Source organism: Alexandromys fortis, unplaced genomic scaffold (assembly GCF_014885135.2).
Source record: "Alexandromys fortis isolate MF-2015 unplaced genomic scaffold, M_Fortis_MF-2015_v1.1 scaffold_225, whole genome shotgun sequence".
In the NCBI taxonomy this organism is placed as follows: Eukaryota; Metazoa; Chordata; class Mammalia; order Rodentia; family Cricetidae; genus Alexandromys; species Alexandromys fortis.
Window position 1 is genome coordinate 2,260,497 of NW_026068119.1, and position 16,798 is coordinate 2,277,294.

The 16,798-nt window shown below is 35.3% G+C and overlaps 1 protein-coding gene across 5 annotated transcripts in view; it reads left to right on the forward strand.

Moving 5' to 3' along the window:
- The first annotated feature begins 883 nt into the window (after positions 1–883).
- The window catches only part of Vamp7 (vesicle associated membrane protein 7), a 28,876-nt gene continuing 12,961 nt past the window's right edge, over positions 884–16,798 (forward strand). Inside the window, exons 1-6 of one of the 5 annotated variants that reach the window (XM_050125015.1) lie at positions 931–1,009; positions 1,149–1,209; positions 6,933–7,087; positions 10,291–10,348; positions 13,389–13,526; positions 15,470–15,560. In XM_050125015.1, coding sequence (XP_049980972.1) covers positions 6,942–7,087; positions 10,291–10,348; positions 13,389–13,526; positions 15,470–15,560 — 433 coding nt within the window. In that variant the 5' untranslated portion in view covers positions 931–1,009; positions 1,149–1,209; positions 6,933–6,941. Of the gene's footprint in view, positions 1,010–1,148; positions 1,210–6,932; positions 7,088–10,290; positions 10,349–13,388; positions 13,527–15,469; positions 15,561–16,798 lie in introns of all 5 variants that reach the window. The other 4 variants (XM_050125017.1, XM_050125014.1, XM_050125016.1 and 1 more) reach the window with 4 other exon arrangements.

A 16,798-nucleotide genomic window follows, 5' to 3' on the forward strand; every position in this document is an offset into this window, starting at 1 on the left:
TGCTTTTTGGTCTCTAAATGATGGTAATAGAGTCAGGAAGCAGGGACCTTGTCGGGGCAGTGGCAGAGGTGGTGGTGGTGATGAGTAAGACGAGTTCATCAAAGGAGAAAAAGGATATAGCATAGTATATTCAAATCACAGGAAACTATCTGCTGCTGATTACTCTTGCTGCTGCTGCTACTGCTGTTATTTTTGCTGCCAAAGTATGGGGAAAATGATTGGTGAAGAACACAAGGAAGCTACATCTTTTTTTCTTTTTTTCTTCTTTTTTTAAAATTTATTTATTAAAGATTTCTGCCTCCTCCCCTCCACCGCCTTCCATTTCCCTTCCTCTCCCTCAATCAAGTCCTCCTCCCTCATCAGCCCCAAGAGCAATCAGGGTTCCCTGCCCTGTGGGAAGTCCAAGGACCTCCCGCCTCCTTCCAGGTCTAGTAAGGTGAGCATCCAAACTGCCTAGGCTCCTACAAAGCCCGTACGTGCAGTTTTGATCCTACTACATCTTTTTTTCATAGCTAAGGCAAAAGGGGTGCCTGCCAGAGGAATTCTGTCTTCTTTATAACAGGCGACTTTAACTCCTGAGACTCAGTTGGGAGATGGTGGGGGAAGTTCAACTTCTTATTTATCCTGCTGATTATACTGATAGATTTCTTGTGTTGTCTTGCATCCTCTAGTTTTCTAGGATTATATAGTACAGCGTTAGATGTTTACCAGCTGTTGAGCCTACCTAAGGCAGACGTGACGACATCGTAGTCGGAACTACCACTCCCAGAGTGCAGTATAAGTCCTGGGAAATGCGGAGGGTAGGAAACGTCTCAGATCCCGCCCTCTAGCTTGCTCCCATTGGAGGAGAGATCAGGTTCCCAGGAGGCCACGCGTAGGCGGGGCCCTTTACACGGAAGCTTGGGGCGTCAGGTCCTGTCCTTCTTTCGTTTCCGGCAGTGGGCGACACTGGGAGGACCTGCTCCCCTTGGCCAGGAGGCCGAGTTCCCGCTAGAGGGTACCCGGACAGGTAAATGGAGTGGGACATTTTTGTGGGAGGTGAGGACACACTTCGGAGAGAGAGCGGAGGGGGTGGTGTAAACTAGAAGGTGCTAGGTTGGAGCAAAAGGCAGGGCAAGTGTGATTTGAATTTTTTCTGTTGTCTTCAGTTCTAATTGTTGAACAGGTCCAGTTTGGGCAAAGTGTTTTACACTGCTGAAGAGGTCTCAGGTTAGTGTCAGAACGCGTCATTTAAGTTGTAATTTACAGGGTGGAAAATATTAAGTCTCTCTCAATTCGCGTTCTGCAGACTTTTCTATAGCCAAAAAAAAAAAAAAAAAAAAAAAAAAAAAAAAAAAAAAAAAAAAAAACCTCTTTCACTCATGTTCACCGACATCACTTTCTGCTTCGTGTTTTTCTCCTATTCATGCTTCCTTGTTAGTTCCTAGCATCCCCCTAACCCCCCCCCCACTCGTAACGGTATTGACATTGCACTTTCTCCTTTCCAGTAGGCAGTAGATCCCCACTGAAAACTATTGTTCGAGCGTATTACTGTTATTTTTATTGATGGCCAATATTTACCAAATTGATCATGTACTTGACTCGTTGGTTACTATGACTCTGACTCTCATAACCAATGAATTATCAAGTCTTTTTCTTGGGATTTTATTAATCACACTATGACATGTATCACCATTCTCTTCTGAAAATTCTTTTCCTTTGAATAGCTATGGCTTGAAGCAGTGTACTTAACATATTTATTAAAGGTTGAATACATATTAAATACTCCTTTAAGTGCATGGTATGCATGGGAGTAAACAAGACATAGGAGGTGACTACTATAGGAACTTGCATGTTTGGGGAACAGGGATAAGTAGGAATAGTAAATCAATATGGTCGTGTGTGTGAATAAATGTAAAACTTTAAAGGTAGTTGGTTTGACAGAATAAAATTCTATCCTGAGAAAGTGAGAGGGATTGAGTTGGACTAAATCATTTTTGAGAAACAATAGTTGTGATAGCAACAGGAGTAATCTTTATCTGTAACTTGACTTTTTGTAAACACCCCTTCTTTTTAGTTGTCTAGTTTGACAGTGTTCTTTCTTTGCTATCTGTTGCAAGGTTATCCTACAAATTGCAATATACAACAACTTGTGGTTTATCTGCCATTGACTTATTTCTTGCTATGTCTCATACTGAAGAGTTGGTGACTGGATTACTATCAACAAACTGTCTACCTGAATTACGGAGGGAGTTTGGTAGTAAAAAAAAAATACTCTTCTTGCCTGTTTCTATAGAATATAAAGTTATCTATTAGTTGGAATATTTTAAGTAACCCAGTGTTGACTTAGCTGTTCAATAAATATTCTGTGCAAGGATTTTCTGAGAATTGGATAGATAAGGTAAAACAAACACTCTGACCTCTCTTTTAAGGAAAAATGTTAACAGTATATGAGGAAAATGCTGATACATAGATTTGTAACTAGTCATTCTTTGTCAGATTAGAATCACATAATTACATAATCTTGTTTTGAACAGTTTAAACAATTGTGGTTATTCTTAGGTTATTCATTCTCTACATCTTATTGTATTTATTTATGTCTGTCTCGCTCTGTATTGTGGTTCCCGTTATAGTATAGGAGTCCTTTTTACCTCGGTTTCATAACTCCGTTATCTACTGCTTTGACTGTCACATCCAGGCTGGCCTTGAACTCACTATATTGCTGAGACTTACCCTGAACTCTTGATAGTCCTACCTCTACTTTCCAAGTGCTACGATCAGAGGTATGCACAACCACATCCAGCTACAACATACTTTTCTAAGTCCAAACTGTAGTAGATTGTCTCATAGCTATAAGAACAGGTCTCTAAAATCACTGAGGAAAAAGATGAGGTAGTTGGTTTTAGAAGTAGAAGAGGCAATTTGGAAGAATGTAAATTATATGGAAAATGGAGAATAGGATTGATTTGAGAACACAGAGTACTGTTAATTGTGTCTTCCATAAAGCTATGTTGAAGTCCTGACTTTTGTCACCTGTGCATGGTACCTTACTACATATAGGATTTTGTAAATAAAGATGCCATGCTGTATATAGTAGACACTTGACTAATATGATTGGTCTCAAAGGATAGAAGGAACACAGAAACAATGTTATCTGAAGAAAAGAGAGCACTGTGTGACTAGATTGGCAAAGATTAAAGTGTTGCAACTGCAAGCCAAAGAAGAATGCTAACAAATTGCCAGAAACTAGAAGAACCTAAAGATTCTTCCCTACAGATTATGTAGGGAGCATAGTCCTACCAATGTCTTGATTTTCACCCTCTGGCCTTTTAAGCTTTGAGGTGATAAATTTATGTCAGTGGTAATCCACCTGGTTTTTGATAATTTTTATGACTGCCACAGAAAACTAATTTAGAATTTTTAGCAAGATCTAAGTAGAATTGGGATAATGGCTATTGGCCCAAGTGATAAATGTCTAAGAAAATTGGGAGAAGCAGCACTGAGGAAAAACTGGTATTTCTATTATTTTGCCTCTCTATCTGGCTTATTTGATGCTTTTTCTTTCTGAATGCTACTTTATACAATATTTCTTGGTTTGTTAGATAGTCACATAGTGCTTATAATTAGTCAAGCTAGGTTTCCTTATTTCAAATACAGTGAGTGTTCTTTCTGCTATGTTGTTTCTGTTATCTCAACACTCATCAATATGTTAACACATTCAATTGCAAAAGAGTTATAATGTGGTTGGGCAAGATTTGACTGTACGTGAAGTTTTTTTAGTAATATATGACATCATTTAAAAAAATTCCTATTAGTGACATCTGGCAAGAAAATAAGGCTTTTGTTGCTATATATATGCAATGTTTAACAGTTTAAATTTTAATTTGGAACTACTTTTATTGTGGGAAAAATTTCTATTTTATACTATTTATTGCACTACTTCTCTGTAGCTTATATTCATTATTCCCAGTTTTACTCTCAAAAGTGTGCTCTTTATTTCCATACATATACACTTTGTATAAACCTAAAAGATGTTTTACATTCCTTTTCTTTGAAAACTATCTTTAGTTCTTAAGTCACCACTTTATAACATAATCTCCAAATTTCTCACATGTAGTCTCTCTCTTCTGTACAGTCGAGATACCTAGAATGAAATTCAGTGTTCTCTGTAAAGTATAACTAACATAGCATGGAATAATAGTAGGACTTAAAGAGAGCAAATTACCCCATTTCCTAATATAATGTAAGATTATTTAAGCATTTTAAACCTCATGCCCTTGGTTCATAATTAGTCTTTTTTATGTTGTTGCAAATCTTGTTTTTTTTTTTCTTGAAGTTGCAGAGTGACCAAAGCTGCCACTTTCATTTCTCTGTCTGGATACCATATGAATTCTTATCTCTGTATCTCTGTGCTTTCATTTGTTCAACTATTTGTCTCTTTGACCCTAGGCAATAGCTTCCTTCCTTTTGAAATTGAAGTCAATATTTTCTAGTCCTCATTCTTTGTATGAGGCAATACATACAACCACTAAAACTTGTTCCTTTTCATTTTTTCTTTCCCTTTTTGACACATTTACCCACTTGGTTCTCTTAAGTTTACTTATTTATTTTTGTGGGTCTCTACTCTTATATTTCCTTTAATTGTTGGTTATGTCTTGGGTTTATCATTGACCCTATTTTTTTGTATCTTTATGAATTATATTTTAAATGTCAAATTCACATGAACTCATCTTTGATAAAAGGGTATAGAATCAGTCCCTTAAGGAATTCACCATTTAGTGGTGAGTTAGGGGTTGAAAAAGTCACCAAGAAGAAAGCCAGAGAAGTCAAATACATAGGAAAGTTTCAAGAATGACAATCAGTTGCCATGTTGGTAATTCTTGAGAAATGAATTAAGGTGAATATAGAAAAATGATTATTATTTTATAGCATAGAAGGAGGCTGTTTGTGATTTTAGGAATTATTATATTTTGGATTTTTAAGGGCAAAAGCCAGAGTATAGTAAGTTGAGGAGTTAAAAGGATGTAGAGAAACAAAGATAATATATAGCCAAAATTCTGAGAAATAGAATGATAAATGCAGAGTGGTGATACATGGTCAAGGGAGGCTTTTAGATCAAGGGAGATAAAAGTATGAGATGGTTTGGAAAGTGTAACTTCCTACATATTTGTTCAGAGGAGTCTGGAAAGAACACTGCTAAAGACATAACTCTAGGGAACAAATTTATTTAGGCATTAGGAATGAACATGAGATTCTACTAGAAGTTCAGCTTAAAAGATAGATGAATGAATACCTTTTGCTCTGTGTACTGTCCTTCAGTGCTGAGATTCTAATCAGTGCTCAGCAGATTCCCTGACCCTAAGTGGTTCATAGTTTTCTTCTTTATGTACTGAAGTATGGCTATGTTAATTATTTTCTTCTAGGCCAGATTATTTAACTACAGTTTTCAGAATCTAACCTCTGACTTAAAATCAGATTTTAAGAGATTATGTCAAGTCATTCATTCTGCTACCCAACATGATTTATAGTCTCATTATAGTTCGAGAACCACTGATACACTTGGAAAAATAGTCATGTTAAATTATATTACTTTGAAGGGTTAATTTTAATTTTTATAGCTTAAACCATGAAACAGAGAAATCTGGCCTAATGTAGGAAGAAAAATGAGCATATTCATATCCAAATATCAGGAAAGTTATTTTCAACTCATGCCGTATTGTTTTGGTGATAGTTTGTTTATGAAAGTCCTACCATAAATTAGAAAATCATTCTTCTTTTGTGGAAGGTTTGTGTTAATTTCATTTGGTTGCTTTTATGAATAATGCTTTTCTATTAGAGGTAATTCTCATATAGTCATAAATTATATAATGTACATATTATTGGCTATATACAGCCATGTGGGTTCTAGAATCACAGTGTCTGGGTTTAAGTCATCCTATCACTGTAGCCTTGTAATCTTGAGAAAAATAGTTATGGTGTCAATGCCTGTTTTCTTATCTATAATAGCATCACAACTGTATATAATCCCATTGAGTTATGCAAATTAAATGAGCTGATATCTGTTCCAAGGTGAATACCAATAAATGTGGGTTGTTGTTATCATTGTGAATCTAGAGTCTAGTTTCTGCTAAACTATTTCCCTAAGATAAAATTTCAGGATGAGATTATTTCATTAAACTGTGATAACATGGACATCATGTCACTTTGCTGTCTATTACCATTACTTTTCAAAACAGTATCAAGTTTCTGCTATATAATTTATAAATACAGCCTGTGTATGCACTGATACATAACTATAAGCAGTATAAGTCATAAGCTTGTAGAAAACCTTAAGGTTGTTCTCTCTCTTTTATCTTATTGCTGAGGATCAAGCCCAGGGTTATAGGCATACTAAGCATATTTTATACCACTGAGCGGTGTCCCAGTTCCTATTAACTTTCATTGATTTTTATACTATAGTGGCTTGTTCAATACTATCTGTAGATGGATGTAGATAAATGATAAGTTTACTTTTGAAAGCTTATGCCTTAGTGCTGTGGGATAATGATCTTGTACCCTGTAAAGATTTGTTACTTGTATTGGTTTAATAAAATGCTGATTGGCCAGTAGCCAGGCAGGAAGTATAGTTGTGGCAATCAGAACAGGAGAATTCTGGGAAGAAGAAAGGCTCAGTCTCAAGTCATCACTGAGACGCAAAGGAATCAAAATGAGAATGCCTCACTGATAAATGTACCAAGCCATGTGGCTGACACAGACAAGAATTATGGGTTAATGTAAGATGTAAGAGTTAGTTAATAAGAAAGCCTGAGCTAATAGGCCAAAGAATTTATAATTAATGTAGACCTCTGTGTATTTCTTTGGGACTGAATGGCTGCGGGACTGGGTGGGACAGAAACCTTCTGCCAACACCTAAGTAATATTCTAAATCTGTGTCCTTTTTTTACTTTTAATAGATTGAAGTCATGGCCATTCTTTTTGCTGTTGTTGCCAGGGGAACCACTATCCTTGCCAAACATGCTTGGTGTGGAGGAAACTTCCTGGAGGTGACAGAGCAGATTCTGGCTAAGATACCTTCTGAAAATAATAAACTAACTTACTCACATGGCAAGTGAGTTCTGATCTGCATGTGGTAGAGGGAAGGAAGGAATTTTATTGTAGTAAAAACAGTAGAAAATAAGTTTTTAGGTAGATTATTTGACAAAGCAATAATTTGACTAGCTTAGAAAATTTGTGGTACTAAGCTAGGCATGGTGGTAACTCATGCCTCTAATCCTACTACTTGCTCCCATTGTGAGTTCAAACCAGTCTAAACCACAGGATGAAACCCTACCTCAGAACAGTAAAAAAAAAAAAAAGAAAAAAAAAAGTCTGGTTTTGTTATTTATTAACTTATGGTTATTTTATTTTATCATTGAAATTATATATTAAAGAAATATATGGCAATGTTATATATAAAAATAGCTTTTCTATCAAGTTCTAAGATATGTGAAATGATACAGATAATATAAAAAGTATTTGTTTTCATTCTTTTAGTAAATATTAACACAATACTTAACTATTGATAGGTACTTTACCTGTTGAAAGTGATATAACAAGAAATTTAGTATTTACCTTCATAAAGATTATAGCTTAATGATGAAATCTGTAGATAAGTATAGTAGAGACTGCAAAATAGTGGCATTTAAGTTAGAAGGAACAGAGTTATACAGAGTATTTATGAAATAGTCATTCTCTGTGACTAGTACTCAGCATGATGATGATGATAAAACTAAAGAGATGGGTAGGAGAAAGTTATGCATGGCTTCATAGGGCATGTTAAGAGTTTATGCTTACCAGTAGGCAGTGGAAAGGTACTGAAGGTTTTTAAGGTATGACAGGTTTTGCTGTAGAAATATCACTATGGTGTTGTATTAAAGAGGACATATGTGAAATCATAGTAATCATGTTAAAAAGTGCATTAACTTTCCTCATTGATGTGTAAAATATTTTATTTAATCCTTATTTCCTTAGGTTTTTTTTTCCTTAGGTTTTAATGTCAGGAAATCCTTATTACTTTTTAGAATTAAATTAAGCCCCTTTTACAGGTTACTTAAAGCTACTATGAAAAGACACCATGATACAATTTGACATATATGAAAATAGTCCTGAGATGAGTGGTTCAGAGCCATCACTGTTGAAAAAATACGGAATTCTTTTATTTGGAGGAAGGGATTATATCTTCCACTAATATTATTAGAGCCAGAATTTAGAAACATACCCACATCTAGCTATAAGGCAGCCTAAGAAATTTAACTACAATGTAAGTTTTAGAAGAAGAAAATATTTTATACATGCTGTGATTTCTACCCAAATCTTCACCGCTTTTCCCATGTTTGTTGGATGAAGTTTAATCATTGACTTTTTTTTTAAACTTATGGTCTGGTTTCAGTCATATAATGTTAGTTATCTCAATAAGGTAACTTTTACTAAATTGAATACTTTCACTAGATCTTCAGCTAGCTAAGCCTAAAACTTCAGAATCATCATATTTCACTTCTTCACCAAATATTTACCTTTCTTCTACAAGTTTGTCAGCCCATTTCTTCTCTATTTCCATTTTTCTTCAGTGACCTTGTCTTCTACTACTTTAGTCCTCATTTTTGTTTTCTACCTACACTTAACAAGTTACTATTCAATGCTAATTTCTTAGTTTCTTCATAACATTTGTGATAATTCTCTTCTTTTATTGGTGTATGGTCACCATACTTATGTTTGTAAAAATCTGTTCAGGAAGACAAAAGCAGGTTTTAAAAAGGTTAAGTATGATAGACAGTAGCATATGTAGGACTGGAGCTCAGGTGGTGGGTTACATACTGATTTTTGGTATCATCAAATGTAATAATGCTACCTTCCCCAGGCAAAAATGTTTTGAATATTTTCATTGTTCTCAAAGCAGTATGCAATGCAGTTTATAAAATCTTGTATAATCTATTATGTACCTATTTTTGTACTGTCATCTGTCCAGGCAATTACACTTTCCCCTGCATATTCTATACTTTTGTCATGTGAACTGATCTTACTCTCCTATATCTGTATCTATTATGTGCTCTTTTTATCTTCACATCCTTACACTGCCTAATTCTGTACTTTTGTCTATTCTTTGCTTACTCTTTGCATTCCTATTACTTATTTTTTAGAATTCAGATCACATATCACTTTTACCCATTGGTAAATCTCCATTACCTCATTACTCTATACTACCCTCAACTTTGTTATCATCTTGTTTGCCATGCTGCTTTAATTAGTCTTTACAATCCCTAAAAAAGCAGGAACTGATGGTTTTACATTCTGTATCTTTATTATCCTGCAGATTAACTTGATTAAAGTAGATCCTCAATTGTTATTGTTGAGAATTTGGTAGCAAAGGTGTTTGTATTTGTCATACCAGGAAAAAGCTAAACAAAAACAAAAATTCTGTGGCTCACTGGAGATAAATTTTAATTGTGTGTCCCTTCTAAGATACCATCTCTTCTTTAGGCCTTAAGAATCCAATTATGCATTCAATAATTTTCTTTTATTCTTTTATTTTTTGAGACAGGATCTCACTATGTATGCTGGCTGGTCTGGAACTTGCTATATAGATCAGGCTGACCTTGAACTCAAGCACTAGGATTAAAGGCTTATGCCACCACACCCATCAATATTTAGTAATTCTAAAGTACTAGGATATTTATAGCAAAGACTCTTCACTTTATCCATACCCTGCCACCCACACCAAGTCAGCATTTTTTCTTGACAAGAACACTTTTAGTTCTTTTTGTAGTCAATGACTAGTTCAAATTTCTCTGGGAAAGAAATAAAAGATGCTACATGTGGTAAAAAAAAATCCAATTATGCTTTTGTAGCTAACATTTTAATGGTTAATGCATATGTTATTATATTTAGGAAAGAGAACTTATTTTCATATTTTATTCATTTTTGTCAGTTTAACTAGAGATAGAAATGTATTGGGAAGGGGAGGATGAGAATGTGTTGTATTTGTATCAGTATAGTGAAATTGGACATACTGAACTGGCTTATATATAGATAGAACTTAGAAGTGAAATAGATGATGCTTAAAACCACAATATGGCCGGGCGGTGGTGGCGCACGCCTTTAATCCCAGCACTTGGGAGGCAGAGGCAGGAGGATCTCTGTGAGTTCGAGACCAGCCTGGTCTACAAGAGCTAGTTCCAGGACAGGCTCCAAAACCACAGAGAAACCCTGTCTCGAAAAAACAAAACAAAACAAAACAAAAAACCCACAATATGTTTTATATCTTTTATTCTACAGTTACTTGTTTCATTACATCTGCCAAGACAGGATTGTGTATCTTTGTATCACTGATGATGTAAGTAACTTGAAGATGTATTGCTATTTAACTGTGTATACTAATACAGTCAATTATTAATTATCTTTACCTATAATGGGTTAAGGTGATAAAAAAATTTGTACCTAAAAATGTTTTCTACATGTTGTATTTGTTATAAAAAGGCACCTTATGACAAAGTTTGATGCTTAAATATGTATTATTCAGCTCAGTTTTGATACTTTCTGCTTAATATCTCTAAACATTTATTACTATACAGTAATGTTGAAATTGGTATTTGTGATTATGATTGTTGTTTGGTTTTGTTTTAACTCATTTTTTGTATTTTTAATTTTTTGTTTTCAATATACCCTGACTGTAGTTTCCCCTCCATCTACTACTCCCAGACCCCCAACTCCTCCCAGACTCCCACTCCTCCCTGTCCCCCCCCCCCATCTCCTCTCTTTCCCAGATCTACTCTTGCTCCATTTCTCTTTAGAAAAGAGCAGGCCTCTGCCAGGGCTATCTACTGAACATGGCATAATAAGATACAATAAGACTAGGTACAACCCCTCATATCAAGGCTGGTAAAGGCAATCCAGTAGAAAGACAGGTCCCAAGAACAGATGAAAGAGTCAGTGTCACCCCCATTCCCACTGTTAGGAGTCCTACAAAAACACCAAGCTAACAACCATAATGTATATGCAGAGGACCTATTGTGAACCCATGCAGACTCTGTAATTGCTGCTCCAGTCTCTATTAGCCCCAATGAGCCCAACTTAGTTAATATCTGTGGGCTATGTTCACCTGGTATCCTTGACCCCTCTGGCACCTACACATAATTCTTTCCCCCTTCTTTTCATAGGGTTCCCCAAACTCCAAGGGGAGAGACCCAATGAAGATATCCATTTTGGCCTCTCTCTTCCTAAAGATTATTATTGTTATTAAAGCTTATCAAAATGTTGAAATTGAATATTAATTAATTCCTTCAGTCAATATTAATGAAGTTTTTATGTGTTTATACTTTAGAAAAACAGTATCATAGTATGTATGTTATGATCAACTATGTAAATGTGTAGTTTCCATTAATTAGATTGTTTTCTGAGTATGCTACAAGTCCTGAATGTTCAGTAACAATGTCATCAAGAAACATTCTCTCATTTTCTTTACTCATTGTCAGTTTCTTGCAAGTTCCCTTTATGGTGGCATGTAGCTGCATGGCTATTTATTTATGTATAAAGAAGAGACACTGTGTTCTTTGATCTCTTATCATAGGAATGAGGAAACTATGCCCCTCTCTTTTCTTTTGATGTTAACTTCTTTTTATGTCATACTGGCCATATGCTTATTTTTAAACTGGTGTCTGACAGAGTCATGGAATTAACATGATTTCTATAAATCAATGTTTTTAAACTTTTTTGTCACAGACTCATGCTTATATTGAGAATGTTGTTAAATGTATTAAGTAGAATACACAGAAGTCTATACAAAATCAATTTTACTTAATATAACACTCAATATATTTTAAAGGATATACTAATGAATATACTTCTTTATAACATCATTGATAACAGCTGGTCATCAGACTAATAATAATACTTTTGAAATGTTGATGCATGTAGACCATTCAAAATACCTGTTACTATGATAGCATATTAATAAATAATTTCTGGAGATGACTAAGCTATAGATACTCCCTTTGTTTTGTTAACTCATATTCAAAATTGAAATTTAACCTAAAGAATGATGAAAATAACTCTGTAATATTTCTATGTATCCTAATACAAGTGCCTCTAGAATTCTGATCATTGATCCCAGTTCAAGAATCCTTGGGGGCTGGAGTGATGACTCAGTGGTTAAGAGTACTGTCTAGTCTTTCAGAAGACCCAGGTTTGATCCCTCACACCCACATGGCAGCTCACAAGCTTCCATAACTGTGGCCTCAGGAGATCTATCACCCTCTTGTGGTCTCTGAGGCAATCCACACACATGGTGCATAGGTAAAAACACCCCCACACATAAAATAATAAAGAATCCTTGGTTGAAGCTAAGTTGGAATGACATCAAGTTACATTGATCATCACAATAATATTACCTCTGGTTTCACAATAAATTCTATCTGTTATCTAAAAGGACTATGTGAAATACTTAAAATAGATAAGAGCTGCTAATGCTGCATCAGGAAGCCTCCTAAAGGAGCCATGCCTCTGCTCACTGCCAGCAAACAGCCTATCTGAAAAATGCAGCTACCAAGAAGCTACACTTGGCTCCCATTTTTGTGGGTCTAGAAGCCCCCCTTTTTAAAAAAAAATGGAGACTATTCGTTCATTTCCCAGCTGCCCAGACCCGAATAACCACACAGAAACTATATTAATTACAACACTGTTTGACTGATGACTCAGGTGTATTTCTAGCTTACATCTTAAATTAACCCATTTCTATTATTCTGTGTATCACCACAAGGTTGTGAAAGTTTTCCAGTGTCTTTCTCCTTTGGCAGCTACATGGTGTCTCCTTGACTCTGCCTACTCTCTTTCTCTATCTCTTTCTGCCTGGTTATATTCTGCCCTGCCATAGCCCAAAGCAGCTTTATTCATTAACCAATAAGAGCAACACATATAGAAGGACATCCCACATTAAGATTTTTTCTTCTAACTCTTACATTCTGTTGGTTATGCTTGCATCTGTAATTCCTGATCTTTTACCCAGATTTTCCATTTACAGAATTCCCTATATTTGTGTTTTCTATTGTCTCTATTTCAGTTTTTTCAAGTCTTGATCTGTTTTCTTCACCTGTTTGTTTTTTTCTTGGCTTTCTTTGTGGAATTTGTTGATTTTTTTTTCCCCACATACAGTTGTTTTTAGTTTGGATTTTGTTCTCAGCTTTTTAATTTATTAGCTGTATGACAAATGGCAAGTTAGTTGTCTTTTGGAAGCTTTTGTTCCTTATCTATGAAACAGGGTCACTTCTAGTTATTCCTAATAGAGTCGTGAATCAGTAAACAGTATTGTTGTTTTTGCTAATCTGCCACATATCTTTGTTTGCTTTGTAAATATGAGTACAGTGTGGGTCACTTTACAGGATTTTGAGCGTTCTCGCGCCTTCAGTTTTCTGAATGAAGTAAAGAAGAGGTTCCAGACTACTTATGGTTCCAGAGCACAGACTGCACTTCCATATGCTATGAATAGTGAGTTCTCGAGTGTTTTGGCTGCACAGCTGGTAAGATTTTTCTCAGGGCATAGTGTTTTGATGTATATTTTCTTCTTTATTACCTTTAAACACCATGGATATAGGGGCCCTGCCTGGCTTATAGAACACTTTTATGATTGTGTTACTATAAGCCAACATAATAAAGTTTCCCTGTTAAAAATATAAAGGGGTCATTTTAGTGTAGAAAGCTGATTGGTGACATTCTCTATTATACTAATAGTCAGCATAGCTCAGGATTTGGAAGAATGTTAAAGATAGACTGGTTTGACTAATCATTTAATGTTTAGATCCACTAAACATGTGAACTGGCATTTTATCCCATGCATAAACCCTTTTCTTATCCACGATATGTTTGATATTTGAATAGTTCAAATTAGACATGTTAAAATTTGTTCATCTGCCTAACTCCCTCATTCTCAACTGAATTGATGATGATGTGTGTGCACATCTGAAATGAATAGTCAAGATTTAAAAAGAAAAATCTTTCCATTAACCCTAAACTTTCCCCCATGCCCCTTCTTAGTAAGTCATCTACCCAATACTCTGTCCCAGCAAATTATTGATCTATTTTTCGTTTCTATAGATTAGTTTTTTTCTAGAATTTTGTATAAATGCACTCATAAAGTAAGTATTCTGATGTGTCTTGTTTGTTTTCCTCATTATAATACTTCTAGCCCTCATCCATCTTGAGTAAGTCAGCAGCATATTTTTGTTTTCTGTTGACCAATACTGTATACATACTGTTTTACTCATTTATCTGTTGCTCGATGTTTGGGTTGCTGTTTGTTTTTAACTGTTACAAGTAAAGCTGCTGTGAATCTCTACATGTCTTTGTGTGGACATACGTTTTTATTTCTCTGGTAAATAAATACCTAGGAATGGAATTCCTGGGTCATATGGTAATATTTAATTTAAAAATCTATCACCTTATTTTTCCAAAGTGAATGTACCATTTTTAAATTCTCATTGGCAATTTCAGTGTTTTACATCTTTGTCAACATTTATTGTCTGTCATTCATTTTAGCTATTCTAGTGGGTATGCACTGGTATCTCATAGTGTTTTTAATCTGCATTTTCATGATATGAATGATGGCGAGCACCTTTCAAAATGCTTTCTTTTTATCTGTAAAAGTATCTGGCTACAAAGACATATGGAAACTATACATTTTAATCAGTTTTCACTTTTTCTATTTTAAAAAATACTTTGAGTAGCAGCAAAATTAACAACTGTTTTGTTATTAGCTCTAGATTTGTGTGTGTGATCCTTTGAATTACTAATTTCTTCCCTATAGCAAATAGAAATAATGAAAATATCTACATCATAGAGTTTTATAGGGGATTAAGTAATATATTTTCTGAATTACTTTCCATACTGAAATATCTGTAATATTGTGCATTAAGTACTTTATAGTTGTTCGTCTTGAGTGATAATTTCAAAATATATACTATCATCAGTCTTTTATATTCTAGATCTTGAGAGAAGCCAATGAAAATAAGAGACATATTGTGATCCAAGCAGCTAAATGGGCAGATATTAACAGAACTGAGTGTGCCCCTATTCTGTCATATTCAAGAAATAAGAAAAATCAAGAGTACTTTTATCCTATCCTGCCTCTCCCCATTCCAACTATAGTCATTTTTAATTTGTTCCTTTCTTCCTGTATAAGCACAGATTACATATCCTCTTGCCTCTGCCCTAAGTCTCATATATTTCATATATTGTAATACATTCACTGAATTTTACTTAAAATAAGATGTTTTATACTAAAGTGCATTCCATATGAGAGCAGTTTTTATACTGCCAATAATTTTCTAAATGTAAATATTTTTCAGGTATATGTATCTTTTATATAATAGAACCATGATTCTATAGCATTCCTCAGTATAAGTTGTTACACTTTCGTTTTTTAATTGTGTCTTAATATTGTAAGTTAAAACTTAATATCTTGTAGAAGCATCATTCCGAAAATAAAGGGCAAGACAGAATGGTGGAGACTCAAGCACAAGTGGATGAACTAAAAGGAATCATGGTCAGAAACATAGGTACGTTTCAGTGGCATAGTTTCATTCATATGAACACAAATAACACTGGTTTATTAGATTGGAGACAGATTATTGTAGGGAGGCAGAAACAGTATTTCCTTGTTTTCACCATCTAGATTAGTGGTTCTTAACCTTCCTAATGCTGTGACCCTTTAATACAGTTCCTCATGTTGTAGTGACCCCCAACCATAAAATTATTTTCATTGCTTCTTCATAAATGTAATTTTGCTTCTGTTATGAATTGTAATGTAAATATATGATATGCAAGATATCTGATATGCAACCCTTGTAAGGATTGAGAGCCACTGATCTAGGTGCTGATACCTGGTCTTGCCATTGTTGGGTGGGTGTTTTGTTCCTTGGTTTCTATTGCCCTCTTTGCTTCTTAGGTGGCTGTGGTGATTGTGTGTTGCTTGATAGGGAATGCTTCTGGGATCCTGCTAAGTATGGCCAAGGGGCTTCCTGGTTCAGTGCATTTCTAGGTACTGGGAACTGATACTTAGAAATGGGAATGAGCTAGAAGAGAGGCTGGGTGGCTCCACAGGAAGGAGGAGAAGAAGGTGTTCTACCATAATCTGTTTAGTACCCTAGGAATGGAGGGAGGCAAATAATCTGGAGAGGCCACAGAAGGTAGTTTGCTGTGGATCTGGGGATGAAACTTGGGTATTGATTTTGGAGGAAAGGATAGGGAGTAAAGATCTGAAGTTCACCTACCTTCTTCACTGGCTTACTTGGTTCTCTGAATGACTTTACTGGTAGCTTCCCAGGGAATGCCTGCTAAAGTTGGGTTCTGAAACAAAGGTATGAGTGTGGAAGAATGTTGGAGAACATCTATATAATCCTCTGGAAATGGTGACTAAATAGGAGGGCAGGCTGTAACAGGTTGTCTGTTATAGACCTGAGGGTAAGACTATCGGATGAGATTTGGAAGAAAAGGAACGTTGAAGATCTGCAATTAACTTGCTTCCCTGGCCTGTATATCAGGCAGTATTTTGATTATGGCTACTAATGCAGCTATAAAACACCATGACAAAAAGAAACTTGGGGAGGAAAAGGTTTATTTGGCTTACACTTCTACATCATAGCCCATCAGTGAAGGAAGTCAGGACATGACTGCAACCTTGAAAGCAAGAACCGATACAGAGGCCATGGAAGGGTGCTGCTTATGGCTTGCTCTCTGTAGCTTGCTCTTCTTATAGAACCAGGACCAGCAGCGCGCCCGCATGTGTGTGTGTGTG